Here is a 16769-nt window from a genome sequence, read left to right as displayed (position 1 = left end):
GAGGAATAGATAAGTGGCAGTATATTAGCATAGGACAGTCAGGAACGAAAAGACTGATTGGTACTCAGGGTGTTGCGCTTACGTGGTTAGCACACTGAGTGCTATACTGAGGGGCTTCCACTGACTCTTGTCTCAAGCTTAACCACATGAGCCCTGGCGTACCTATCCTGGGGCTTACATTCCTCAAAAACATAAGATCTACAAGTTCACAATGTATCGCAATGCAGCTTGTAGAGCGGCTTTTTTTTATATTTTGTGTAGAGGGGGAAAAGCCTAGTATAGATCCTTGGGGGACTCCGGTTAAGACCCCTACACACTGTACACTATTTGACCCGATTTGGTTGTCGGGGAGCTTTTTTGGTGTTCGCCGACAAAACCACCGATCTCAGTCAAGATCGGCCGTTCCTTGCCGAGGTGCTGCTCGTGCGGTGTGTAAGGTACTCCGAGAAGATCCACCCCGATAAAGTGCAGTCGGCGAGAGGTTCCCGACAAGTTTTAGATTTCTAGCATGTTTGATATTTGGGTCTGTCGGCCCAGAGGAGAGCCACGCTACAGCCAATGAGAGCACATTACAGTCACGCACCGTGGCTAGTCCTCCCGCATAGAACCGCAATATTACCGTCCAGACAGTCCTGTATTAAGTTTGTCTGTCTGTCTGTCTGAACAGTGCTACCAGATTTTGCGAGAGAAATAAGCAACCAGGTCTATGAAAACAAGCCCAACAAAAGCGACTAGGCCTGTAGGCCGCATGGACACTGTAAACCTGTATACAAATAAAATAGCCGATCTACAAGCTCACAACGAGTCGCAGCCATTTTCAAGGAAAAAAAACATTAGGAAACAAGGCCAAATAAGCAACTACACTTCAGAAATAAGCTTAAAAAAAACACAACCACCAATATTTTTTACAAGCAACTCGCTTATAATAAGCGGACACGGCAACACTGCTTCTGATCTGAAATGCATCGTGGTTGACTTTTTGAAACGTTTGTTTCAGAGAGAGAGAGAGAGAGAGAGAGAGAGACATACAGAGAAATAGAGAGAATTATTTAATGTCAATCATAGTGCTGCACGATTAATCGAAAAAATATTATGATCTCGATTCAGACACCTACAGTATGCGATCTAATTTCTAAATTATGGCGATTTCTTTTTTTTAATATATGTATTTTTTTTATTTATCTTCTGAATAATACCAACTTGCAATGTCAATCATACTTAAACGATGTAAAGAAAAAAATACGCATTTTTAGTGGGAATGCAACGAGATATCTGTCGTGGCCAGAGCGCTCCGTCTCCACCTCTCCCTCGTCCCTCACACACAGACGTCCTGTCTCGGTCTCGCGCATATATCACGCGAGCCTTTCACGTTTTCGTGAGACGTTTGGAATAAGAACAAATGTATGTATTGGGTCGGGATCACAAATTGGTGAAATATCTTGCAATGAGTGAACCCCTGTCGCCGACCAATCAATCGTGCGAGAACTACAACGATATATATAGCCCGATTTCAAGAAAGAGACTCGGGCAGTGTGAAGTGCTTAACGATCTGTTTACTCGCCGACCACTTCAAATATCGGTGTAGGGTAGGGTGTAGGGGCCCTTAAGGGTTTTAAGTGGTTAAGAGAAAAGAGTCAGAGGAATAGTTATAGAATTCATTGTCAGAGGAATTATTTTACTATTCACCTTATTCCTGGCCACACCCAGGAAGTAGGTAGGAAGGTGGGGGGGTGGGGAGCCCCGTATCAAGGGGTTTGCTGTTCACCAGTGTTGCCATGCCTGCTTATAATAAGCGACTTTGGGCTTGATTCTTAAGTGTAGTTGCTTATTTTGCCTTGCTTCCTAATGTCTTTTAAACCAAACGACCCCCAGATTAATATGTATTTGTCCGTGGACCCCCATCTGAAAATATTTTGTGCCAGGGACTCCCATACAAGATGTTTTGTTGTTAAAACGACCTCTTCCCTGGAATGCACATATTCTAGAATATATAATATATATATAATATAACAATCCAGAGTTCCAGACAATACATTTGTATGAACAATGTAATAAACCTTTCCAAAAAGGGAGTTGGCTGCCCCCACATTACTTTAAATGTGAAAATATTGATGGAACATAAAGACTATAGAAGTAATATCTGTGAAATATTTTCTGAAAGCATCATTTTTGCTCCGCCGCCACCCCAAAGCAACTGTGTTGTTATTTGAAGCACATCGGTGCACGATTGAGCATGTTCTCTCTGTGTCTTGCGGGTGCTAGGTGATGACCCACCTGCGTGTGATCGAGGAGAGGATGAACCAGAGCATGTCTCTGCTCTACAAAGTGCCCTACGTCGCCGAGGAGATCCAGGACGAGATTGGTGAGAGACACGAAACACATACACCTCACAAACCTCCCCGGGACAGTTTGGCGGATACAGCAGTAGAGGCTGAGGGTGGAGAGGAACGACATGAAAAATGCTAATGGAATTCATCTACAGTAGGTGCGGAACGGATACAGTCCATCGCCCTCGATATAATGCCTAATTTATAAGTTTATAGGAGGCTCCTCCGGGCCTGGCTGACAGGAAGGCAATCTCAGAGATTGCTCTCGAATTTTTTGCAAAGGCACAAAGTCGTCAACACAAATACTGGATGACAGAACGACAGCTTTTGTGTGGTCTGTAAAACAGACAGGCGCACTGAGCCATCTTGTAATCGGAGAGTTGAAGTGTTCTGTCTTTGTGTGTGTGTGTGTGCGCGTGCGTGTGTGTGATTCTGATTCTGGCAGGATAATGGCGCTTCCTGCTTTGATCTTACCCGGCAGCTTTCTTCGGCACAATTAGACCCGACTTATACTGAGTTGCGTGCGGTGTTGTGCGTGAGAAAGTATGAATCAGGCTTTAAAACCCAACATCCGATTCCCCAGCAGTTGGACTGTGTACATTCTTCTCAGATATAGCACATGGGGGAGGTGAACCGGACCCAAAATATGTTGTTTCTCGTGGTGTTTTGTTGTTGTCACGGCGTGGCGTGGCGGCTGACAGAACTGGGTCACAGCAGATCTTCAATGCTGCTTCCCACTGGGAGATGTGCAGACTAGCTCTGGGTTACAGAAATACTAATTGGGATTTTGCAGAAAAGGGGATGGAGTTTTTTTTTGGCAGCTACTCGTTGCAGTACAATGATGCGGTAATTGGTGTGAGGTTCATCTTAGTCACTCTCATTACAGCCGATCCTCCTAAAGTACAGTATGTGTTGTTCTGCTGAATCCACTTACAGCTTACTGATGGAGATATTCAGTGTTAAACACTGAATGATGCCAGTTTCAGCTTCACCTGTAAAACAACCTAACCTATAAAAGACACTTCATTTTCTCTACCAAATAATGTCAATTGGCAACTTTGTTATGGCTTAAAAAAAATAAAGGAAACTGGGAGGCATCAGTATAAAAGGATTGACCAATACCGTCCCTAAATAGCATCCCTACTGTCCTCCTCTGAAGATGAGCTACTTCAGTAGCTACTGTCCCCCTCTGCCAATGAGCTACTACAGTAACTACTGTCCCCCTCTGCAGACCGCGGCTTGCCAGAATTATTTCAGAATTAATTCTGAAAAGTGCCAGAGTTTTTTTCACAGAAAACAAAAAGTGCTTAAAGCGAGATACAGCCTTTTTCAGTTCTAAGTTGAACAAGGAGTGGATGGAGCTGCAAATCTTCAGATGATGATATCTTGGGTTCTGAACATGTTTTAAAAAAAAACAAACTATTTTTTCAAAAACACGTCAAACACGTCATTGGCACCCTGCGCCATAGCGGTAAAAACACGTGAAACACGTTAATGGCACTCAATGAGTTAACCACTGTCCCCCTCTGCAGATGAGTGTATCCCTAAACTACTGTTCCCCCTCAGAGGATGAGCTACTATAGTAACTACTGTCCCCCTCTGCAGATGAGCTGCTGCAGGAGCAGAAAGCAGACATGGACCAGTTCCTGTCGTCCATTTCAGAGTCCCAGCCAGATGTCACTGTGTCTTCAGAGGACAGCATGGAGCTCCCCGCCTCCGAGGGCAAACCCTACCGCCCCTTCCAGGTCAACTCCCTGGGCTCCCATCCAGAACCAGAGGGTGAGAGGATCCAACAATATTAATAATACTAATACAAAGACTTACGTTTATGCTTTACAATACAAGTAGATTCAAGTGTAAATATGAAAAAACAACGATGGAGGTCAATACAGATGCGAATAAATAATAAATCACTACTCAATGCATCTATAGTATGAGATGGAGAAAGCCAACTCATTCTGAAAGAACAGCACAGCAGTAGAATCATTGGCCTCCATGTTACTAATGTAACATAGAACAAATATGTTTAAATCAGTTGTCAATGACAATACTTTTGCTGTCCAGCATGATCTCATTCTTTTAAACCTATGAAACAATGACTATAGCATGCAGGCTGGAAGTGAGTCCACAATGGGTTCCTCCAGCGCATTTCAAAATGCTTTTTTCCCCCCCATCAGGTTTTCGATTTATGCAGAAAATAAGGTCTGCGGTTAAAATAAATTAGCCTAAGCCTTTTCTTTCCTACGGCATAAATTATACCTGTTAATATCTCAACCGTGGATTTGAAGCTGTTTAATTTCACTGATATTTAATTGTGTATGGTTTGAGGAGATTATCTTGACGAACAAGAGTTGCTACAGAGTTTATATCCTTAATTTGTCCAAAATACAATGCAAATAATTCTATTGGAAAACTGTGGGAAACTCATGCTTAAATTTATAGTCCCTGTATGACGTGTGCCTAAAATAGATCAGAAAATAGTGGATCTATACCATCTCACAGCATATCTAGAATTCAACACATAGTGAGCTTGTAGATCAGCTATTTTCGGCTGATCTACAAGGCTTTAGGTGTTGACCTCCGAAATTATGTTGTCTTGTTGTCAAGGACGCTTCCAAGTTAGGTCACATTTTTATGAAATATGATTACAGTAGAAGAGAGAAAATGGCATCCGTGAGCATAATGGCTTTGAGCCCATTGGCGTGCATAGGGTATGATCAGATGTGACGACAGACCATACACATACAAAAACACATGCTACACCGTTCTGCAGAATATTACTGATCAAACCCAAGCTACTGAACCTGGGGCGTGGAGAACATTGTGCGCTGCAGAGCCATGGATTTGGGCTTATCAGAGACCGCACCGCTCCCTGCGGCGGATTTGGGCTTATCGGAGACTGCACCATCCCCTGCGGCCCTGCACACTAGTGCAATTCAGATAAACTCTCAAAGCCTCCAGACCCTTGATCTGAAACCTTTTAAAAATAAAATATGGTCCCACTCGTTGCTTATTGTTAAATGTCATCCCTGCAACAACAAAAAAAGGCACTGAACCTTTAAGCCATACAACAAAGCGAGGTATGGGACTGTAGAAATGGAGGCAAATCACAGGTATAAAGTCACAAATGAATAGAAAACATACCCCCAAAGATGTTGGGTTGCGGCCAGTGTTGGAGCAGCGCATCCTTTGATTTGAGCTCTTGCCCCTGATTGATTCTGGATTCCTCGCTGCTGGGGGTGTCCTGTCTCAGTCAATTAACACAGCATGGTAATCCTGTTTTCTCTCTCTTTTTCTCCTTCCCTCTTTCCGTTCGTTGTCTTTTTATTTTTTATTTTATTTTGCTCATTTCCAATGCCAAGGCGATCTATCAGACTCCCCACGTGCCTTCAAGAAAGGTTGGTGCCCTGTGCTCCCTCTCTCTTATGTTTTGTTCTTGCCCCCCCCCCCCCCACACACACCTCTCCCTCCACCCTTGAAGCCTCCATCTGTTCTGTTCCACTTCTCTCCTGTTGCGTTCTGTTGCGTTCCGTTCTGTTCTGTTCTATTCTTTTCTATTTGGGGCTGCAACTATCCATTCTTTTCTTAGCGATTATTCTATCGAGTCCGTTTTCGATTAATCGAATAATCAAGAAGCATGTTTTTAATCATGTTTAATTTTGTATGTATCAACCAATCGACAGGAAAAAAATCTCTAATTGATTTTTCGACTAAATTGATTAGTCTGATTAAGCACTTACTTAACTCATTGAGAGCCACGTGTTTTACCGCTATGGTGCAACAGTGTTTTTAAAAAAATAGTAACAAAAACAAAAAATATATCATTATCTGAAGATTTGCAGCTCCATCCACTCCTTGTGTAACTTATAACTGAAAAGGGCTGTATCTCGCTTCCTAAGCACTTTTTTTTTACTTTGAAAAAAATAAATAATAATAATCGCACTGGCCAGAAATAGCCAGAAATAATTCTGGCACTCAGTGAGTTAAGCCCTATTTTATAGTTCCATTAACTGTTGCACCCCTTGTTCTGTTCTGTTCTGTTCTGTTCTGTTCTGTTCTGTTCTGTTCTGTCCCTCTCTGTGCCGTCTGGGGTCTTTGCTTAACCCTGCTTTTGCAGCTCGCTTGTTTGTTTATTTATCACTAGCCATCTTTGCTATTATCCATTCTCTTTATCATGCGTTCCCGGGTCGCCGTATAAATCGACTCATCATGCCTGAAACATTCCCAGGCTGCTATACTGCCACTTGACTCTGGAAAGCACGAATGACGGCGCTTCTCAAGGCTGATTTATACTTAAAGACGTAATTTCAACTGAACCAAGACGATTAAAAAGGCAGACTCGATCCTAGACGGCTCCGCCCCGAGAGAGCCACGGCGTAAAAGGTTTTGCCGGTTGAAACTGCGCCAATGTTTTGTTGTACAACACAGTCGATTGATGAAGTTTAAATCAGCCTTCAGTCCTGGCAGAGACACAAGGTCACAGTCATCATTGCCCCTACTGGAGAGAGACTTTCCACTCATGCTGCTGTCCCCGTCATCACGCCCTCAGTGGATTTGTCACCCTCCCATCCACACACACATATGTTTGTGTATTAATATACTTATGACGACATCAACATTTTAGGATGACAATTTTATCAATGCCATTCTTACCCCTTACTCCAAAGCCTGAGTTACACTGTCTATTTAGTTGCACGCCGGTGTCACACACCAAAAATAGCCAACCTACAAGCTGAAAGTGCGTTGCATTGTGTGCTTTTAGATCAGCTAAGTATACTTTCCCATCTAATCCTATCCCTAGCCTGAATCTTTTCCTAGTTGTAAGCGTAAAGGTCCGCACACACTGGGAGCATGACGAATGAACAATCCTAAAATGTGTCGGCGAATAATTTGGTGATGCCTCGTGGGTTGATGCTTTTATTCCTGTTGAAAAATCGACCTCGTTTTGAAAAATAATTACATTGCTTTATCACCGTGTAATATTGGCGAACTGTGTGGATGTACTTAACAAACAGCAGTTCAAATTAATGTGAATTAATCGCATGAAATTAACGCCCCTGTGTATAAGAACCTTTGCTAACTATAATAACAACAATTTAACTTGTGCACCAGGAAAATTGTGCTTTACAATATCTATTTCTCAAATTCTACTATAGTTGTGGGGATATTTGGCCCTCACAAGTATAGTAATACAATTACGGACGCACACACACACACACACACACACACACACACACACACACACACACACACACACACACACACACACACACACACACACACTCTCCTCGAAGGTCTCTCTTTTTTCTCTCTCCCTAATAGGGGCTGTATGATTAACTGGCCCCGTCTTGAAACATGGCGATTCTTCTCACCCCACAGCCAAGTCTAAATTGCCTCAATTTGTCCTCCCAGACCTCAGACACTGATGCTGTTGTGTCACCTTTTGTCTGATCCCGGGTTTAACCTTGTGAGCGTAATTCCAGGAATCGTTGGACATCGTGCGCAATGTGACCCACTTCCGCTAACAATTAATCACAATTACTGTATAGGCGCTTTATCGTGAGTGAGGAATGGACGCCCTCCCTTTTTAACTATGAGTCCCTCCTCCTCCGATCCTGTGGCGTCCTCTGTTAAGAACCCATTCTGCTAACGTGTGTTTGTGCTGTTGTGTACTGTATGTGTCGTGAGAGTGCAGGGGTCCTTGAGGACCCCCTCAAGGGGGTCCCCAGCTAAATGATTGATAGTTAGGAACCAAATGGGTACAAATGGAACCAAATGGACCCTCATGCTGCGTTCACACTGGCTGCCATTCATTTTCAGTGGAAGCCAACATGAATATAAAAAGCCACACCCGACATTTGTAGCTGCTAAAACAAATCTACATCCAAGTTGAGCTGGCTTCAACTGCAGCTACAAAGCTAAAAACGACCAAGAGTTGTTCAATCATTTTCGCTCCACCTTCTCTCTTCACACAATTTGTTTGTAATATGCTTGTAACTAATTCTTTCCGTCAGCCAATTGCGTGTTTTATTTAACTCCAGGCATTACATTTTCCTTGATATTTTTCTCGCTCGCCGGACGCATGCATGACGTCAACAAGCGCATTGATCAACATTTCAACGGCAACTCTGACAGATATGCTGTATCTTTTGTAGCTGCCAGTGTGAACGCATGCATTACGTTTCCATTTGGTTCCAGTTGTACACTCAGTTAAATTAACACTTGAGCATTCTACAGTGTAGGTTGGAGGGGGGGTCCCAGAATGAGAAACAAATCACATCAAATGGGAGTCCATGGCCTGATACGGATTAAACCGGGGTCCTTGAAATTAAAGAGGTTGAGAATGACTGGTGTAAACACTGCAGTCGTGTTCGATAAGCCCTGGCAGAAGTGACAGTGGGTGACATCAGCGCTGGACGACCGATAACCCATAAACACACATCATGCCATTGTTCTCGACTAAATCCAATGGCAGCAATTGTCCTCGTCTTGTCACAGGAAGGATCAGCTGAGCCTAGCAGCAGACGCCATCTCCCCCATCCATCATTTAGGACCCTGGCTGCCCTGACTGCTTCCCTCCTCCTCTCTTTCTCGCTCGCTCGCTCTCTCACCTCCTAATGTATTCATGTCGTATCTGGCGTGTATTTTTAGACACTGTGCCTTTATTAAAGTCTTCTAGCATGCATATTTGACACCCTGGCCCAGTTATTCTTCTGGGCCGAATCAGTTATGCAGGTCGGCATGATCTACTGTCCTCTTTTGTATCTGTACTAGAAGGGCTTATGGTGATGGAATGGAATTATTTATGGATGAGGTTCTGTTGGCACAGCTCAGAACTGGAGCTAATGGAGATATGAAATGCAAAACTCCTTATCCCCGTACAAGGAGGATTTTGGGCTGTTTAACTGGAAGTTTACATCTTAAGATGAGTCGAGGGCGATGATGGGAGAGGCTGGGGCATGTGACCTGATCTACACAGCAAAATCTTGAAGTGTTAATTTAACTCCGAAGAGTGTACAAAATGGAACCAAATGGACCCGTAACGGTCCATTTGGTTCCATTTGTACACACCAGAGTTAACCACTTAAACCCTATTATGCTTAGGTGACTAGAGTACCCCAGGGCTCTATACTAGGCCCCCTCATGTTGTTGCTCTACACTACATATCTTCAGAAATAGCCAATGTACAAGCTCATGGAGCTTGTAGATCTTCTATTTTCGCCGAATGTTCGCCACCAGAATAGGGACGCCAGGGTTTTATGTTGTTAAATTAACAATGGGACTTTACTGTGTAGTTACTACAGTGCTTACACTGTGCTGAATGGGGGAGAAAAAGGGGGTCATTGTTTTCACCACCAGTGAGCTGTCCATGAATGACAGTCGCAGAGCAACACAATGTCGGGTTAGATGCGTGGCTGGCGATCCTTCACTTTGCTCCTCGTCGATCTGCTCCGCCGTTAACTGACGCCGCTCCCGTTCTCCCCTTCTGCAGGTTCCGGCATGTCTGGGTTGGATGGACTCATCGGTGCTGAGGAGAGGATTATCAACAGCAAAACCAAGATCAACAACAATGTGGTAAGTAGGTTCCAGTCGTTATTCCACCACCTCATCAGACCCGCCTCAAATCCTCCCTAAAGTTTACATTTATACTACAATCCTTTGCCACGGCGGTGTCGCTCACCAACAAGATCGTTTCTTGTCGGCAAGCTACACGTCGTGGCCACAATGAAGTATAAATTAGGCTTTAATTGACATCCGGGAACTAAAGAGCAGCTGTGTTGAAGCAAAGATATCGTCCTTTGAAGTGTTAAGTCGTTACAATTAGAGTTTTCGCTGTAAATATTCAACAGTCCTGACAGCTTTTGAAGTGTTACTGTACCGTAACCGGTGCTGGCAGACTGGAGAACTAAGCAAAAATAATCCTTGTCTGCACACAGTAATGAAGACACTTCTCCTTTGTGCTTTCACGCAGCTCTCTTTAGATTCAGCTTTTAATGATTCTGCTTATTCCAGTAGCTGCCGTAGTTACAGCTAACGCACACTTTGCTATTTTTGCTGTTGTATGTGTGTCTCCTTCCGTTCCAACAAACTCCTCATCAAGCCTTTATGTTCACACATTTTTCATACAGTCATCACATGATTCATTTCTTTGCCAGAAATAGCCATGTCCTCACATACTTAAAAAAAGAAATCCTGCTCGGCTGGTGAATGTTGCATGACGTTTCGCTAATTTGCATGCTAAGACACATGTCTGTCTCTGTATTTAGCTGTGTCATTTGTGTGAGATTTTGAAGCGTCTTTTGTATTTCGTTTTGTTTTGTTTGAATGCAACAAGTAAGCGGACGGAGCAATCTTGAGTTGTCGAATCAACGGGTGCTTTGACGTCGCAGTAGCCCCAACACCAGGCGTCTACACGACACCTTTCCATCTTCAATACAAACATCAAATCAAGCAATAATTTAGTTCCCATCCAGTAAAACCTTATACAAGGCTGGGGTCAGGGTATTTTTGGTTAAAAGGGCATGTTCCTTGTCAATCATAAACATACAACCTAACCTATTTTTTTTTAAATACACCTTTTATGTGCATTTTCCCCATTGACTGTACATATTTTCGCATTCATCTTTTTGAATCCAAGATTAAAAAACCAGGTCATAAATGTTTTTATTTTGTATTGAATAGTCCCACAGTGACCTTCTGGGAGGTGTCTAGTAAAGCTTGAACATATTGTATATTCGCCATAGATTTTTCATAATGACATAGGCCTGCCTCTATGGGACGTTTGTATTGAAGACAGCGACAGGGACATAACTTAGAGAGTGACAATCGTTTGTGTTAGTTTACCCCGAGTGAAACCATCTCGGACTGCTCCGTCTCTGTAACACTGCCCTGCTTTTTTGCCTGCCAGGTAGACGCACCACATTCACTCTCAGCGCTTCCCTAGATCAGAGCTCTGAATAATAAGTGTTTAAGAAATATAACTCTGTGTATGCCTAGAAAAGAGCTAGAGTCTTCTGTTAATGCTTGCATTTGCAAACCCTCCCTCCTCTTCCCTTTTCCAACACGTACCGTAGTGGACAGCTTCAAGTGCATCATTAGCCCAACACAGATAATCCTGAACAGTTCACTTTTAGCACACAATCTTATTCTCTCTCTATCTAATGATCTGTCTCTTGCTCTCGTCGTATCGATCGCCCGTCTTGTCTGTCTCTATGTCCACTTTCTCTCTCTCTCCCTGTCTGTCTCTGTGTTTGAAATACACACAGACTTTCTCTTGCTGTCTCTCGCTCACTCTCACTTTCTGACACACAACACACACATAGACACACATACACACACACACACACACACACACACACACACACACACACACACACACACACACACACACACACACACACACACAACAGTCTCTCAAACATTGCAGTGGGTATAACCTGGGCTCCCCTGTCTGTGTCGACAGGTGATTGATGAGTCTCTGGATGTTAAAGAAGTGCTTTACAGTGCAGAGAGAGTCAGCGTTATGCATGATGATGAGCTGGTGAGTACAGCGCCCTCCAAAGGACTCAAAGGGGAACTGTAGTAGTCAGTATTTGTGGGGGGGGAGAGACAGGAGTGAAGTACGGAGTGTGCAAAAACAACACCACAAGAAATGGCACCACACCACAGTATCCCACCAGCGACTCACGTTTTACATTCAGGCTCTCTCCTATTTTGGTTTGGGTTGTTCCTGCATGGATGCATGTTTGTATGTGGATGTAATCTGAATGTACACATGAAGTCCCCCCCCTCCAAGTTCGTATGATGGATGTAGATCCACGCAAACTGAGCTTGCTCGGTTTATGTGTGAGAACTGCCCCTCCCACTCCCGGCGACTGTGTCTACATATGATTAGTTTTGCGTCATATGTACCATATTACATTGTGGAGGTAATGTACTATCGGTGCCTGTGGTTCGTGTACAGAAATAGACGACGGTCTTCCACTCTAGACACGCATGCATGTCTGAACTTGGTCACTTTTGTTTTTTGGTCGCTCACGTCTTTCAGATCCTCCAGTCTTCCCAGCGAGATCCCTCATGATGTGTAGAATTAATCTGAATCAGCGGTTCCTAATTCTCTGGTCATGGCTGCCCAGACTACTGCGAGTTAATTATGTAAACAGCTGGTTAATTACATTACCCCGTTGTCCCAGGTCTAAATGATGTCTTTGATTTGACTAGCTAGAATGAAAACCAGCAGTACTCTGGGTCCCCAGGACCGAGGTAGTCAGAGACACATTGATTTAAAATCATAATTTCTCCTCCCGAGCACCATGGAGGGCTTTGTGTACGCAGGGTTTTACTCCAGTCAAACACTACACCAGCTGTGTGTTTGAGAGAGAGAGAGAAAGAGAGAGGCTGGTGTAGTGGTGTAGGTATAGGGGTGAAAGCCTGCATACATAATTGGACAGCACCGTATGGAGGAATGTAAACACAACATACTGTGTTTGTCTAGCACTGACATTGTCGCCCCGTTTCCAGTGACATTATCATTCTGTTTCTAATCTTCTAAAGGTTAACCTTAAAAAAAGGGGGGGGTTATGATTATCCTCACGAGAGACAATCAAAGTGATATACACCAGCAGAGGAATGTGAGGGAGCAAAGCACATCTGTGCTTCTTTCAGTTGATTGGGAATGAGTCGTTTTGCCCTGTAAATCAGCAGTTTGCCAAACAGTGGTGTTTGAAAATGTTTCACATTATTGGTAAGGTCACTGGAAAGGTTGTATGTTTTGTATATGGTAATACAGTCACACGATTGAGCTAAAAACATATTTTACGGCAAAGAAACACTTAATTAATTTAGTAAACAATGTAACCAATCACCATATGCATACAGCATCAGCAACACCATTAAATTAATACATTTGAAACAAAAAATAGGCTGAAGAATCACAAATTCATAAACTAAGTATAAATTAGGTTCATCTGTCTTTTAATTGCTTGCCAAATGTATACATACTTAACCTTACTTGACCACACCTTACTGTAGCTTAAGAACTCGGCTATAGAATATCTGTTTACATTGTCTCAAATCTCTCTGTCTGGCACCCGTCCTTCTAATCAGGAGTCTTACCGTCCACTGGGAGAGGACTTCAGTTTCGGGAGCAGCGCCCTGATCGGCCTGCTGGTGATCGCTGTGGCCATAGCGACAGTGATTGTGATCAGCCTGGTTCTGCTGAGGAAGCGGCACTATGGGACCATCAGTCACGGCATCGTGGAGGTAAGATATTGAAACACCCAAGTCGGGAACCTTGCAAGATGGAAATTAATGCCCCACCTGGTTATGCAATACCCGTTGTACCCATGGTCAGAGTGCCTTTTTATGGCAGCAACCCACCTTTGGAATTTTGTTCGTATGGTTTCAATGGAGAGTTTTATTGTCAAGTGATGATGACAAAAATGCTGTTTAGACGCTTTTCTAAAATGCTTTTCAGCGGTTTTGGCATGAAAATAGTCACATTTAACCACTTAAACCCTATACTTGATTGACTGGGGTGTCCCAGGCATCTATAGCCCCCTTCCTTTTTTCCCTCTACATCAAATCTCTTTGCCCAAATAGCCGATCTACTGTACAAGCTCACAACACATTGCATTGTGTTGTGAGATCGTAGATCTGCTATGGTCATCGAATATTCACCTCAGAATAGGGACGCTAGGGTTCATATGGTTAAAGATATTCCATATCCATACCCTTGTATGTCCTGACTCTTGCATTCTTTGCGACAGGTTGACCCCATGCTGACCCCAGAGGAACGTCACCTCAACAAGATGCAGAACCACGGCTACGAGAACCCCACCTACAAATACCTGGAGCAGATGCAGATCTAACCTGAGCCTACAGGAAGGAGGGGCGGGGGCGCCGTCGAGTCGACGGAGGCGGAACATACTACTGACCAATAACACGAGATTGTTATCGTCAAAATCATTTGAATTACATCCCACACTCCATTTTACTGGTTTGTTTCAAAAACAATCCTCAAATAATGCTAACTACTTCTACTACTACTACTGCTACTATTGTACGATAGAGCTCTTTTGTTTTGATCGACATGTGTTTACTTTTTGAAAAAGGTGATGTATCTACATTTTGCATTCAGGAAAATGTGATTCAGCAAAAAAGAAGAAAAAAAAAAGAAAAGAAAAAAATCTGTAATTATGAATACAGGTATATCAGATCAAGGTGTATAACATTTCTTCGGATGTTTTGATTTGTTTTAAGTGCGCAGTGAATCGAGCGAAACTTTAAAGTGAAATGTATTTGAACGACCAGCATTCAATTGCAACTGTAACTACATAGCAGACACTACACTTCCTGTTCCTGTGCGAGTGTCCAGTTTCAGATTTTTGTTTTTTTTTCTCAACAGCTAAAGAAAAAGAAAAAAAAGAATTGGTGTTTTTTGTTTTGTTTCTCTTTTTTCTTCTCAATAGATCGCTTGTATATGAAGGTTCTTTGTACCAATAAAAATGTATAGTGAAACAAGAAACGAGGAAAAAAAAGAAAAGAAAATACAAATCATGAATTATTTACTTTCCGTTCTTTGTTATGATAACAAACGAAAAGACATGCATATACAGTTTAAATATAAATATATATATATATATAAAGAGTAGATGTTTTTATTCCACCTTTTTTCCAAGGAAGAGGCTGCGACTGGGGATTGCGGTTCTACGCTTGACGGTCACAAGTTGTGTAAAGCCTGATTTATACTTTGTTATACAGTATATGATGGTGTTGTGCGCCTAAAATAGCACATCTACAAGCTCACAACGCGCCGCGATGTGAGCTTGTAGATCGTCTATTTCCGACGGAGTATAAATTAAGCATTTATAAGCAAGCAGGCATACTGTCAGAAAGAGAAACAGGCCCCCAGCTCAGTTACATCTCACAGAACCTACCTTCAGCCCATATCCAAATGAATGTTAGAAGTCCAATTCATACCCCCCCCCCCCATACTTATAAAACGAACAAAATCAATTGAAGTTATTCCTATTGACATGTGTCGCATAGCTGAATGTATCATGGAAGGTGTTTCCTTTCTTTTTTTTCTTTTTCATATTTTTGTCCCTGAAAAGCTCCCATACAAGCAGTAGCCGAGAGGAATGACGGGTAACGATATGTATGCCAGAAACTTTTTTTGCACAAATGAATTGAAAAAAACCCAGGGAGAGCATGAACTGAATCTGACAGTACAATTGGGGGACATAATGTTACACACATGTCACGAATAACTGTTTGCTTTGCTGGTCCGAAGGCACAGAACAATGGGATGGGGGAGACTGATGAAGCCGTGTGAGCTACAGTAGCAGTATTGTTACCTAAACCGTCATTGCTAAATTGGTTTGACCTAAAGTAGTACATTGTTCTGCTTGGGTTCATCCATTTTAGACTTAGATATTATCGAGTGGGAAAGCCTAACTTCGTGTATGAAAGGTTTTTTTCCACTTATCCAAAGACTCCTTTTTTCCAGTGAGGGCTTACTGGGAGCTGGGGGCTGTGTAGGCAGACAGACAGACAGAAGGCTTGGAGAGCTGGTTTCTGATTAAAAGCTATAAACTTTGTGTATTTTTACAGGTAGAGAATGGCACAAACAAGTAAAAACTGAATTCTAGAATCATCCGTTTTCTTTCTCTTTTTCTCTTAGTATTGTCTTTGTATGCCTGTATAGTTGATGTTGCAATCATGGCTTCTCCAGAGGACAACCCATGGTGTGCATTGTTCTTATATGAAATGATGATATGATATATATTTTTAAGTTTTGTTTTCTTGTTTTCTATTTCTCTCTTCCTGTGACAGTATTTCCGTATGTGACTGTCTCACTATGCACCCAAACAGCTTCGACCTTGTAATTGCCTGCTTGATTGTGGGAGGGGGTTGGGAACTAATATATTCTACATATTAGTGATACAAATTTGATTGACACTCCAATGGAAACAGATTTATGGTTAGGGGGGGGAAACACATCAATAAACTCACAACTTCCATAACCTGGTCCTGCGTCTTTTATTTAGCACATTACAGATCGTCATATCATTTTGTTTGTCACTCATAGCGGACACATTAGATTGATTGAATACTTGAATAACAGTTTGCAAATTGTACAGTGGTACATTTATACAATGGGGCTGAAAGGATAAAACAAAAAGCCCTAAGGGTTTGTTTCCATTAACACACACATATAAAAGAAAATGTCATTTACCTTTAACCTGTAAGGATTTGTCCTTACATATATCAAGGACAAATCCTTCCATATATTATATATATATACTCTATCTCTCTATCTCTCTCTCTCTCTCTCTCTCTCTCTCTCTCTCTCTATATATATATAAATGTATATATATATGTATATATATCCTACAGGTCCTATAGATAAATACATGCATATATATAGGCTATATAATC

The 16769-nt window shown here is 42.4% G+C and overlaps 1 protein-coding gene across 5 annotated transcripts in view; it reads left to right on the top strand.

The window, feature by feature from the left end:
- The window catches only part of aplp2 (amyloid beta (A4) precursor-like protein 2), an 87248-nt gene extending 70894 nt beyond the window's left edge, over positions 1 to 16354 (top strand). For 2 of the 5 annotated variants that reach the window (XM_080429027.1, XM_080429023.1), the window contains 7 exons: positions 2263 to 2362; positions 3933 to 4106; positions 5690 to 5725; positions 9820 to 9902; positions 11791 to 11868; positions 13434 to 13589; positions 14096 to 16354. In XM_080429027.1, coding sequence (XP_080285153.1) covers positions 2263 to 2362; positions 3933 to 4106; positions 5690 to 5725; positions 9820 to 9902; positions 11791 to 11868; positions 13434 to 13589; positions 14096 to 14197 — 729 coding nt within the window. In that variant the 3' untranslated portion in view covers positions 14198 to 16354. The remainder of the gene's footprint in view (positions 1 to 2262; positions 2363 to 3932; positions 4107 to 5689; positions 5726 to 9819; positions 9903 to 11790; positions 11869 to 13433; positions 13590 to 14095) is intronic. The other 3 variants (XM_080429025.1, XM_080429024.1, XM_080429026.1) reach the window with 3 other exon arrangements.
- Positions 16355 to 16769: the final 415 nt, after the last annotated feature.

Source organism: Gymnoscopelus braueri, assembly GCF_963280865.1.
Source record: "Gymnoscopelus braueri genome assembly, chromosome: 5".
Taxonomy (NCBI): domain Eukaryota; kingdom Metazoa; phylum Chordata; class Actinopteri; order Myctophiformes; family Myctophidae; genus Gymnoscopelus; species Gymnoscopelus braueri.
Note: the sequence above shows the minus strand (reverse complement) of the source record. Positions and strands in the feature narration are given on the sequence as shown.